This window comes from Gadus macrocephalus, chromosome 19, assembly GCF_031168955.1.
Source record: "Gadus macrocephalus chromosome 19, ASM3116895v1".
Taxonomy (NCBI): domain Eukaryota; kingdom Metazoa; phylum Chordata; class Actinopteri; order Gadiformes; family Gadidae; genus Gadus; species Gadus macrocephalus.
In genome coordinates, this window is record NC_082400.1 from 8,383,859 (window position 1) to 8,396,988 (window position 13,130).

The 13,130-nt window shown below is 45.7% G+C and overlaps 1 protein-coding gene and 1 long non-coding RNA gene across 7 annotated transcripts in view; one reads left to right on the forward strand and one right to left on the reverse strand.

The window, feature by feature from the left end:
• Positions 1 to 13,130, forward strand: part of LOC132447467 (uncharacterized) — a 453,739-nt gene that overhangs the window by 193,661 nt on the left and 246,948 nt on the right. The window lies entirely within an intron of this gene.
• Positions 1 to 13,130, reverse strand: part of LOC132447610 (nucleus accumbens-associated protein 2) — a 33,168-nt gene that overhangs the window by 5,126 nt on the left and 14,912 nt on the right. For 4 of the 6 annotated variants that reach the window (XM_060038468.1, XM_060038466.1, XM_060038462.1 and 1 more), the window contains 5 exons: positions 7,049 to 7,231; positions 5,860 to 6,738; positions 4,275 to 4,451; positions 3,334 to 3,439; positions 2,941 to 3,038 (listed from right to left, as the gene is read on the reverse strand). In XM_060038468.1, the coding sequence (XP_059894451.1) occupies positions 2,941 to 3,038; positions 3,334 to 3,439; positions 4,275 to 4,451; positions 5,860 to 6,738; positions 7,049 to 7,160 (1,372 nt within the window). In that variant the 5' untranslated portion in view covers positions 7,161 to 7,231. Of the gene's footprint in view, positions 1 to 2,940; positions 3,039 to 3,333; positions 3,440 to 4,274; positions 4,452 to 5,859; positions 6,739 to 7,048; positions 8,433 to 8,460; positions 8,962 to 13,130 lie in introns of those variants that run through there. The other 2 variants (XM_060038464.1, XM_060038465.1) reach the window with 2 other exon arrangements.

Here is a 13,130-nt window from a genome sequence, read left to right on the forward strand (position 1 = left end):
GAGAGGTTAACAAACCAAAGGACTTACATCTTGCAGTTAATGTTTAAAGTGCTTTACATTTTCTTATTTGTTTTATTTTTGTTGCAGTGCTAATGTACGTTTCTTATGCAAATGAAACCCTTTAACTTGAATTACAGAGAGAGACAGAGACAGAGCAAGATAGAGAGAGACAGAGACAGAGACAGAGACAGAGAGACAGGGACAGAGAGAGAGAGAGAGACAGAGTCAGAGAACACAAGACAGACGTTTCTGGCTCCATACTCAAGTTACAACTTCATCATTTGAATAGTTGGATAATTAAAAAGCTTGATGTAACAATTTGACTCCTCCCAGCACAAAAGACCCCTTCAATTCACACAAGGCCTCGTTTTGCACTCCCTGAACATAATCCTTCTTGGTTTGGTATGCAACTAAATACTTTAGTTCAAGCTAAAAAGATTACCTTCTGGTTGTTTAAGGAAACAAAGTATTTATTTGAAGTTTGATTCCAGTTTTAAACGTAATGTTGTGAAACTTTTGACGTGTTGGATTCAATATATCGAATCCATATTTCCATTACAAATTAATTCATTGCTTCTCTCGAATACTGAACTGTTTTTATGTTTCTATGTTTATCGTGTGGTTTGCCTCAAGGCTGTACAAATCCAAACTGAAATTGACAGCAAATGGTCTTTGTATAACTTCCAGTAGAATCCCAAGGAAAGATATTGCTCTGAACTACTTGTCCGTCTATCCATTGTTGTTGCTCTGTCAATCTGTCAGTCTAAGGATATACAACACACAGAAAAACCCCAACATGAATGCCATGGTCATACCCAAATCTCTCTTGGTGGGCAGAAATAACCCCTGGACCCGAATTCTGTTAATGAAACAGCAAGACGCCCTCAAGACATTCTACCCCCTTGATGAGATTAACCATACCCCATTTGGCACAAGATAATCGACCAGGCCGGTCTTCAATGCATTCCTTAGATGCAAAAGCCCCCATATAATAAAAAATAAAGTCATTCTAAACAGGATAATCAACATGGAGAATGCAAAAATAGAAAAAGAAAAAAGGAAACGCGTGAAGCATTTCTTTGAAACCTATTTGAGAAACACTAGTGCCTCTATATGGTACTGTACATCCCCCTTTGTCTTTAGTCTTGCCTTCCCCTTCCAGACATAGTGGGGGTCATGGTACAGTCCTGTGACCAGCCTATAGAACATGGGTGGAAGCCTCATGCTTCCTCGCTCTCGCTTTCTTGGTTGTTTTAATTAGTTAACATCAAGTTTGACTTAAATTACTGCATGTCTATGAGTGTATTCAAAAATCGATTGTTGTTGTAATGTTGTAATTGATTGAATGCATGTTTATTCTTTGAGTGAGATTTCCATTTTTGGAGTTATTTGTTAAGAAGTTAAGAAAGTCTGCTTGAGTTCAGAAATGTATTATGGTTGATCAATTTTGTCAAAGTTCAGAAGTTTGGTAAAGTAGATAAAGTTTGCGGAAGTGCAGACATGTATTGAAGTAGAGAAAGTTAATTTGAGTTCAGAAAGTTGGTTCAAGTTCAGAAAGTTATAAAAGCAAAACTCGGAGATGGCGGTTTCCCACCGTGGCTGATTACACATTTGAGCCTGGCCAGGAGAAGCCTGCGGCTCTTTTAGGGAGGTGACCACCCGCTGATCAACCGTACCAAAAGCGTCACCGGATGAACACGGTCACTGCTGGGACTGGAGGGATCCAGAAGAGATCTGACAGGCCGGGGAACCAACAACAACACCGGTCCAAATGTCTCGAGAGTGCACGACAGAACCTTCTCTCAGAGCGTCAGTGAGGAAACGGCTATTCCTTGTCTCTCATGCGAGTTGATGCAAAATTGTAATTTTAGTGTTTAATGAAGCTGTTAAGCTTAGGGTTTAGTACGTCAATTGAGTTAGGGTTTAGAACGGCCAATGAAGTTAGGGTTTAGAGGTTCCCGTGTTTTTTTTGTGTTTTTTTTTGTGTGTTTTGTTCTGTTTATTATGTTTATCGCCGTAATTTCTTCAAGTGAATCATACCCGTTTATTTGTGTTAATTCATGTAATTTGTAATCAAAGGAGGAAGCAGTGCTTGTGGTTGATGACTGACTTGACAAAGAACTTGGACTTCAGATAGACTCAATTGGCTATCTTATTTTTATATGAATATATATTATAGTATAATTGAATACTTAATATTAGTTGTATTCTCCCTTATGGAAATGGTGCACCATTCGATTTGCAAACTGAATAACATTAAGATCAGTTTAAGCCCCTTAATCAAACAACATTGCTTCAGGCTATTGTCTCCTTTCGTGTGAATAAATTAAACTAAAAAGTCAAACATGGCTAACGCGAATGTACACAGTGCTTTCTGTCACTCCGAAGGCAAATAACAAATCCTTGAGGATGCACACAATCCCTGAGCTGCAAAAAACGCAATCACCAGAACTGGTATACTCCAAGACACCACCAGGGCCGCAGTGCACATCATGCACACGTGGATTCAGCAGTCTAATCTACTTACAGGCGGCGGTGCATTACATTCATATGCGGACAGCCAAACCAGAAACGACCCCCCCCATTATCAATACAGTGTCTCTCTAGCCCTGTATCGATGTTCCCCTACATTGAAATCCACTGGGAATATCTACTAGATATTCAGGGAGTACATTCATATTGTACGGCAGAATCAGACTATCCTACTAAAAGCAACTTCAGAAATCACCTCCTTTGTACAGATAAGATAACTTTGGCAAATCTACAAATTTCTTCTTCCAAAACCATTGTTTCTTGGTGATAAATTATTAAATGCTCTTCTGCTAGAACAGCCATGCTATTTAAAAAGTTGTTGAGCGAACCCATTGTTGCACCAGGAGATACCATCTCGTTTATGAAAATAGACAACGGGTGTATTTATCTACGGAGAGTTGAACTTACGCTTGACGGCGTTGAGCACTCGGCTGTCGAGCGGTTTCCGACTGGGGTCACTAGTGGAGGAGCGGATGCCTGTACCACAGCTGTTGGCCAAGGTGTTTCTGTTGGGTCCAAGGAGGAGAACCACATAGAGGTTCACACAGAGGTAAATAGACAGAGTTTAACCATGGCGTTAAAACAGACGTTTAGGCATCCATAAGCAGAACGCTCACACCCCAAGCTGCTCATGAATGAACCTGTATCTGAGATCACTGAACCTTACTCTGCGTGAAAAGCATCTGCTAGCAAGTTACCAAATAGAACAAAGCATGAACTGTTAAGACCCGTTATGTCAGAACACATATACAACACCCTTGAACCAGCAGGTCCGGGCGTGATCACAGGGTGAACTCGTACCTGTCAAAGAAGGTGGCCAGCAGGCGACGGAGCAGGACCTTGTGTTTGATCCCGGCACACAGGTGACAGTTCATCAGCTGACCCCGTGTCATGAACACCTGGGTGCCTGGACAGGTGACGACAACAAACACCCTCTCAATTAGAAGCCCTCCCTTGATACAATGAGCGAGGACTGAACCACCGCCGAAGTGCGTTACAGTTCAGCCTGGAGTGGTTTGGTCCGATCGAACAATAGTTACAAGCAATGAGTCGATGCTATTTACTTTCATCTACACGGTTATTGGTTTTTTTATCGAGTTAGGCAGATGACATTAAAACATTCCTCAGCAGATTGTTTTAGCGTCGTCTAGGAAACATCTGGTGTATTTTGCTGCAGTAGTTCACGTTGGATTTGTAGCGCATCGGTTTGGAGCGGTTAAAAGGCAGGAGTGTCCCGTTATTTAAAAATAATGCACACCCGTTGCATAACTATTTAATATTGAGATTTCCCCATTCTGTTTCCAGTGCGACCTGTACCACAAGTACTTTGCGCTAGTTTCTACTTCTTGTTTACTAAACCACACACATCAGACCGATGTTGTGAAAACACTGCTGCACGTACGAATCAGATTAGCCATTAGGAACAGTCAACGCTTTATGAATTAATATGCATTTTAATGAACGCACTCTTCTTGCATAATTGCAAAACTATAATTAAAAAAAAATCTCTGTTTGTGCATGTGTGTATTCTTCAGCAGCATGTAATATACATACAAATGCAAACATATATACACAACTATATATCCATGTATATTTGCATATATGCAAGGTCCAAAATTAACTCTTGCCTAAAATGTTATTTTTCCATCTACCAAGGTTGAATAATCTATCTAATCTACATACATATACAATTGTGTATGTATATGTATGTATGTTTGTATGTATGTATGCGTGGGGCCTACCAGCGACCAGCTCCAGCTTCTCCCCAGGGTCCCCCTCGGTGTAGAGCTTGGGGTGGCAGCGGTACCCGATCTGGCTGATGAGGCTGGCGGGCAGGGCCACCAGGTCTCTCCGGATCAGGACACAGTTGCGGCTCTCCAGGGACAGAGGGACCCCCGACATCTCCGCCTTGTCCTGGACTGATGGGGGCAAAAATATATTATACATGTCGTTATAATTACCGTTATTATAATGAAGACAAACATAATAGACATTAATAATAGCATGAATATGAATAACAATAACAACAATAATAATACTAATAATGACACTTTATTTATGGAGCAAAAAAAGGGCTTCATACAATAAAGAATATCTTAAAGTGTTTTTTGTTGTGTCTCAGACAACACTGTATTAACACGATAGAAAAATACACAAGAAGCGCCAAAACATCAGCCAGGGAGGAAGTGAAATAACATAACAGAATGGAATGGAGTTTATAGAATAGAATTAGCAAGTACAATGAAACATGGTGACTCAGCAGTTATGGGATACGGCCAGGGTTTACGACGTTGGGATATTAGCATGTTAATTCGCAATAGTGCTATCTATTTGCCATCTAGACTTTATGCTGCGTAATTGGCCTGTTTAAACAACCTCACTTTTGAATCAAATACTATGAGGACATATCCTCCTTGTCCCCTTTCGTTCGACACCTTCGGTTAAATCGATACCTAAACTGCTTAAAAAAAAGAGGCTTAAAAATCAATCTGAGGGAATGAGGCATCGCACTCATTATCTGTCCCTTAACCATAACATTAGCGATGTATAGGGGTGTGCATTCGCTAAGATAGCCGCACACACACACACACACACACACACACACACACACACACACACACACACACACACACACACACACACACACACACACACACACACACACACACACACACACACACACAGAGGCATACATACAGCCACAAACGCACACACACACACACACACACACACACACACACACACACACACACACACACACACACACACACACACACACACACACACACACAGAGGCATACATACAGCCACAAACGCACACACACACACACACACACACACACACACACACACACACACGCACGCACACGCACGCACGCACACGGGCACATGTAGACAAGCACACAGGCACACACATACTCAAATATCCGACAATGTCACCCTGGGGTGTTCTAACTGATTGCAGATAGAAAGGCTTTCATAAATAACTGAAATCTAAGACTTTAACAAACCTGTCCGTTGCCTCAGGCAGCACAATTTCAACCTCCTGCACAAGTTGATTTTGTACGCATGTGTCTCTCATTGTGTTTGAGGGTACTACAGTCGGTGTGAGAGAGAGAGAGAGAGAGAGATAGCGTGTACGCGTATAAAAGCATTATGCACACACGCATGGATCCGTAGCAAAGCGTAGCGACGGCAAAAATCGTACATCTGGTTATCAATTTGGATGCACAGATTCATCGTTCAGCATGGCGATCCCTACCGTGGGACGGTCAAAGAGGCGACACGCCACACACACACACGGAGTGGAAACCCTGTCAAACTCACGTCCGTAGGGGTTGGCGGCGCGCGCGTACATCTGGCTGTAGGCGTCCTCCGAGATGGCCTCGTAGGGCTCCTCCTCAAACTCCTCGTCCTCGTTCTGGTAGGACGTGGGGCTGTCCGTGGTCGGCAGGCTGGACGCGCCCGGACTGGACCTCTCTGCTCCTCCACCACCTCCTCCTCCTCCTCCTCCTGCACCTGGGGTGAGGTGGTATGGCGGCAGCCCCGGGAACACGGTGGTCCCGCCCACCGTTGTGTAGAACAACGAGTTGGCGCGCGCCAGGCGGCTCAGCTCGGCCGCCGACGTCGCCGCCGCCGACGCGGACGACGACGACGACGACGACGTCTTGCCCGGCGTCCCGGTGGCCGGCGTGACGCTCAGCGACGCCTGCTCCGCCCCTTCCTGTTTGATCTTGCGCTGCTGCAGGATGGAAGCCGGCCAGCCGTGGACGCCCAAGAGCGCGGCGGCCGCTAAGCTGCTGGCGTTGCTCCCGTTGTTGTTGTTGTTGCTGCCATGGTGTTGGTGGTGAAGGTGGTGCGGGTGGTGGTGGTGGTTGTTGGGGCTCTGGGGCTCGGAGCCCGTCTCCTCCAGGGGCCCTGTGGTCTGGGAGTCGCAGTGGGGTGAGTTGGCCTTGAACAGAAGGTCCATGCCGCGCTCCACGATGTGCTGGATCTGGAGGTAGCCGGCGGTGTACATGACCACCAGCTGCTCGCTGGCCGCCATGGTGAGCCTCCCCGTGTAGCAGAAGGAGAGGATCTGCTCGAAGCAGGCGGGGGTGACCGAGGAGGGCAGCTCGAACTGGCTCTTGGACGAGCTGCTGAAGAGGTCCCGGAAGTACAGGCTGCTGGCCGCCAGCACCGCCCGGTGGGCTTTGAAGGCCTGGCCTGGGAGAGGGAGAGGAGGACAGCGATGCTCACGACGACTGCTTCAGAAATCCTTTCCCTGTTAATACATTTCTTTTAATGCTTCATTTCTTTCCTTAGAAACGAAATCATGACGCGTCAATGAGTCATTGACCATCAAAAAAGTAACACAAAAAGTTATTAGACTACGTTTTCCCTAATTATGTTAATACTTAAGAAATAAGATCAAATCTTGTAAGTAATGTCAACATCTCACGGGTTGCTCAGACTGAAATTTGCCATTCTATTTTTACTCTGTCTTTTTACTTCCCCTACCCGGGGAGCAACTGACCTTTGACCAGGATGGATACATCGCAGTAATGTCCCAGAATCCTTTGCTCGTTCAGGGAGCCCAACACCGTGGCCCCGAAGTTCGGAATCTCCACGTGGAGAAGCTGGGACATGATGGGCGGGGTGCGTGCGACAGCTCCACTTCAGACCTTCACACCGCAGACACTGCCAGTATGGGAGACATCTTTCACCACCAAAAAGGACAGAACCAGGGAAAATAAGAGAAAAATGGTGAGTTTGAGGAGAAGAACAGTGAAAAAACAAGGTACAAACACAAGAACGACGTGCGAAAGATGAGCAGAAAAGTGAAGTTAGCGAGAGGTGCGAAAGGGAAGATTGAGAGGAAAAATCGAAATAGAGTTGAGGTGCGAGAATGAACACAGTTTAGGGAGAAGTGAGAGGTTTGTGAAAAGACATGCAGAAAGAGTGAAGAGAGAGACACCGAGAGAGATACGGAGAAGAGAGAGAAAGAGAGAGTGAGGGAGAGAATAAAAGGAGGGGGGGGGGGGAAGGCAAAAGGAGGAGTCAATGCACAAAAAAGGATTAGTTGCGCCAACTGTAAATAAGAGAGTTCTGAAGTAACTTATGTTGTTTAAACATGTTTTGAATTCCAAGAACTCTGCGTGGCCGAGCAACTGCATGTTCACAAGCCCCATAACCTTTGAGTGAACGTTCCCCGACTACACTGAAACCATAGACTGGATGTATAAAACGGGAACAAGGGCACCACAGTGGGGCAGGGAGCACGGGTTCCCAAGTCACCAAACAGTCTAATCAATTCTTCGCCGAACCGACCCATAGTGGAACTGGGCTTTTATCTATATCTATTCGTTTCTCGGGAACCTCTTTAGTCACCACCCCACCCTCAACACACACACGTATGTACACACACGCGCACACATACATACACACATACGGCACACTGACACATATATACACAGACAAAAATACACATACTAGTTTCATTATTGAGCAATGCTGCAGTTCCAGGAATACAAACAGATGAAGTCGAAAAAAACGGCAGTGTTTCACTCAACTTCGGTCTCCAGTTCATGTTCTTCAAAAACACACACAGACACTTCGTCATATATATGCAAAAATGTGTGCACAGTCGGAGCCACGCCAGAATAACCATACTCAGAGGAACAAGGACAGACACACTCATACTCACACATACACACACACACACATACACAAACACATGTGGATATGCATGTATCATTCAAAACATCTTTGCTTTCCCATAGCTTCCTTACACAACACAAGACAGAAAAACCAAGAGACACACACACACACACACACACACACACACACACACACACACACACACACACACACACACACACACACACACACACACACACACACACACACACACACACACACACACACACACACACACACAGTTCTGACCTGTGCAATGACAGTCTTCTGGTGAGGACACACTAGGACGCTCTCCACCAAACATTGAAGATCCAGAAGATCCAGAAGATCCCAGGACAAGAGGAAGAGGAGGAAGAGGAGGAGAAAGCTGACTGTCTGGTCGCACCACTCTTCTCCTTTTGCTAAAGTGTCAAAGACACCACAGCTCCTTGGATCTGAACCATTGCCCCCCCCCCTTTCTCTCTCGCACACACAAAGCGATTCCCCACTACTGTCTCACTAACTCATCCTCTGTATTCTCCCAGAGCTCATCCACTACGTCTCCACCATCTCCCAAGAAAGCACCATGCTCTCTCTCTCTCTCTCTCTCGCTGCCTCCCTCGCCCTCTGTCGGTTCTGTATCTCTCTCAACTCTCTGTGTCTGTTCCCTATATCTCTGTGTCTGTTCTATCGCCGTCTCAAAGCCTCCCACTGCCTCCTCGTCATTATCTCCCTGTTTCTCTCTCTCCCCCCCCTTCTCTATTCTCTAAGGGTTGAATTCAACAAGTGCTGCTGCAGAGAGACAGTGGAAGACTAAGAGAGATAGTGGAAGACTAAGAGAGAGATAGTGGAAGACTAAGAGAGAGAGAGAGAGAGAGAGAGAGAGAGAGAGAGAGAGAGAGAGAGAGAGAGAGAGAGAGAGAGAGAGAGAGAGAGAGAGAGAGAGAGAGAGAGAGAGAGAATAAGATATAAAAGGGAGTGAGGGAGAGAGTAAGGGAAAGAGATAAAAAGAGCAGAGTGAATCAATGATGAAAAAAGTGGGAGCTCATTGTGTGTGTGTTTTGTGTGTGTTCATGAGGCTCTCACTTTCTCTCTTTGTGTCTGCATGTGTGTCTCTGTGCATATCTCAATGTGTGTGTGTTTGTCTGTGTGTGTTTGTCTCTCTGTGTGTGTGTGTGTGTGTGTGTGTGTGTGTGTGTGTGTGTGTGTGTGTGTGTGTGTGTGTCTGATCAATGCAGTACTATATGTCGCAGGGAGAGAGAGGGAGAAAGAAAACAGGCTACAGTTACAGACAGAGACAGAGACGGCAAAGAAGGAGAGGAGGGAGGGAGGGAGGGAGGGAGGGAGGGAGCAGGGTGAGAGAGAGGGAGGGAGGAAAGGAGGAAGAGAGCTGAGACAGAGAGAAAGTCATTTGAGGACAGTACGAGAAGAGAAAGACAATTAGGTTGAGGGAACTTCAGCCACTTCTCTATATTCGCTCACACACACACACACACACACACACACACACACACACACACACACACACACACACACACACACACACACACACACACACACACACACACACTACATGGCATCATATCCAGACGGGCATGGAAACATCAGAGTAAAAGGGGAGGTCACACAACCTCTTCAGAAAACATGGCTGACCTCCCTAAAGCAGGCAAGAAAACGTGACCCACTGACTGTAAGCCAGGCCCCGTCTGACACACCCCCCCCTGAAAACCCCTGTTTGATGCAACACAGCACGTTACTGACTCATATTCCCGTAAAGCAATAGGATTTCTCAAGTGTAGTATAAATAAGAAAGAATTCCAGAGGCCCACTCACTGCACCACAATCCGCCACAGGTCGCTGTGACGCTGAACAACCCCGATAAGAACTACGACAGTAAACCCAACCCCGCTGGCAATGAAGGCTTCATCGCAATAACTTTAGCGTATTCAATGGGGGAGAAACAGAGAGGTGATGGGCCTAAGGTCATGGGTTGGGGGGAGAAAGAAGGGGTTCCCGAAAAGGAGAAAATACAGAAGGGATAGGGTGTACGCAGAGAGGAGAGCTTGAAAATGAGAAAATGATGTGTGTGTGTGTGTGTGTGTGTGTGTGTAGCGCATTTGTGAAATGGACTTTTAACTGTGAGCCATAAAGATGTGCTGGTATGTATTATATAAATCTATATACTGGTCACACACAAATATGTATCACTCTACATATTCATCTTAAAACAGAGGCAAAAATTGAAAAATATACAACGGTGATTGCAAATCCAAGCGTCTACAGAGCGTGTGTATGCAGACGCATTATGCTGTAGTTTAGAACAGAAACTTCCAGAGGCTGAGCTAAACGAAGCAAAAACTTCTCTGTCTCGAAGTCACCGTGGTGATATTAGCGGAACATATCACGAACGAGACTCGCATCACAACCCCAATGTCGTTGTTCTCACACCGCTCCACCACTGCAGTGTGATGTCTGCAATACATGTGGAGCTAAGCGTGAATACACAAACAAGCACTCACTCCCTCACTCAGACATGCAGGCACACACACACACACACACACACACACACACACACACACACACACACACACACACACACACACACACACACACACACACACACACACACACACACACACACACACACACACACACACACACACACACACACACACACACCCGGACACACCCACACTCACTAAGACACACACATTATCAGTCACGGAGAAACAACACACACACAGACACACAAACTCACACACACCCACACACGGACACAAATGCACACACTCACTTTGACACACACATTATCAGTCACACAGAAACAACACAGACACATAAACTCACCCACGCATGCACACGCATGCACACACAAACGGATGCATGCTCTGTCACATTAAAAATCCCTCTTTTGTTTTCTATGTACACAGATGAGCACGCCTTCAGGTGAAACTGTTTGTTCATTCTCACGACATATAAAGGGCATATAAGGGGCGGCGGGGGGGGGGGGGGGGGCTCCATCTTTTGTTTGTTTCCGGTGATCTGCTGCTGCCCTGTCCACCAGCCAGACAGTTCATCCATTAGTTTGCCCATCCGTCAGTCAGAGGGTTGAATCTTTAGGCTAGATCCCTCCCCCCCCCCTCACACATCTACATCCACACACCCCCACACCCCATCTCTTTATCTCACCCTCTCTTTCTCTTTCCTTTCTCTGCCCCATCCCTCGCTGCATACCACATTGCCAGTGTCTTGCTCTCTCTCTTACTCTCTCTCCCTTCCAATTAATGCACACAGGGCTGCATTGCAGTGAGGCTGGCGCGTGCCATGGCGGAGAAGCACAGTGCATCGTCTACAGACATGCATGTACGTGCCAGTCGGGGCGAGGAGGAGGAGGATGAGAGCGAGAGAGCGAGCCAGAGCCAGAGAGAGAGAGAGAGAGAGAGAGAGCGCAACGGAGAGAGTGGGAAAAGGAGAGGGAGGGGGGGAGAGCGAGAGAGAGTAAAGGGAGGGAGGAAACAGAGAATATGTTGAGTCAGGGAGAATGGGACGCCAGTAAGGCAGACCGACTGCACATGCACAGACATGTAATGTAGCGTCGTCCATGTGGGTGTGCTGTGCGCCGCCGATGGTGCGGCGGAGAGTGGGCGAGCGCCCGGACTCTGATTTCGGTTAACATTCACGTGGAAATGGTGGGCATAAAAAAAAAAAAAAAGGGAAAACGTGAAGATGATTCACACACACACAATGTACCCTATATTTGCATACACACTCGGAAACAGAAGCATACGTACGGATGGCAGGGAGCGGCTTCCATTCCGGGGATAAGCCATGCAATACATATATAGACTTTGCCCATCTCTGATAATAATACAAAGCAGGCGTTGGGGTGTGAAAGATTATTTGCAGGTGTGTGTGTGTGTGTGTGTGTGTGTGTGTGTGTGTGTGTGTGTGTGTGTGTGTGTGTGTGTGTGTGTCTGTGTGTGTCTGTGGGTGTGTGTGGGAGGGGGTCTGGGTTAGTGAGTTCCTCTCTCCTGCATATGTCTTCCGTGCAAAAGTGTGCTTCTTCAAAAGCTTTTGTAAATGCCCCGGAAAATCAGATGTGGTTGTGTCGAATTTGTTATTTATGTGTGCTTCACTTCAACCTCATTCCTGTAGCATTATAAAAAGGCATACCATCAGGTTAGAAAATATTACATGGATGCATTACAACTATACTAATGATGATATAATGACTGATAATAGCACATGTAAATAAGAAATATAATAATAATAATAGCTTAATAATAGTAACAAAAAAATGATTAAAACTAAATAACAATAGTAATAATATTTATTTCAAATTATTATAATTACTATAAAAAGGATAATTATTATGTTATGATTATTATTGTTATTATAATGATATAATTATTCTATACCCTAACAGCAGTGGGCAACCACTGTGGGGCGCCTTTGCACCAACTGCAAGGCTAGTGCCCTGGTTCATCTCCCTCACAGTGGGTTTCCATGTCATCTGCATTGCCTTCCAGTGTGTGTGTTGGTGCGTTTACGCGTCTGTGTGTCTGTGGGTCTGTGTGTGTGCGAGTGTCCTCAAAGCCCACAAAAAGGTCCCAAGTAGGCAGGGATGAGATGTGAACAGAGGCAACCCCCCCCCCCCCCCCAACCACAGCAGCCGCATCAGGCCATCTCTATGATGAATTACAGATAATGAATCAAAACCCCAAAATAAAACCATGCATTTTACACAAGGCCACGGTCGACATGTGACTCAACCCTTTACTGTGCTAGTTAGCGACCATGGTCAACTTTGACTGTAACCCAACAGGCAAAAAAAAAAAGACAACTGTACATTCAAATGCGTATTTGTGTGTGAATGCATATGAAACATGCATGTATTCAAAGTGCTACAGGGTATACTATATCGGTCCTGCGATGCCCGC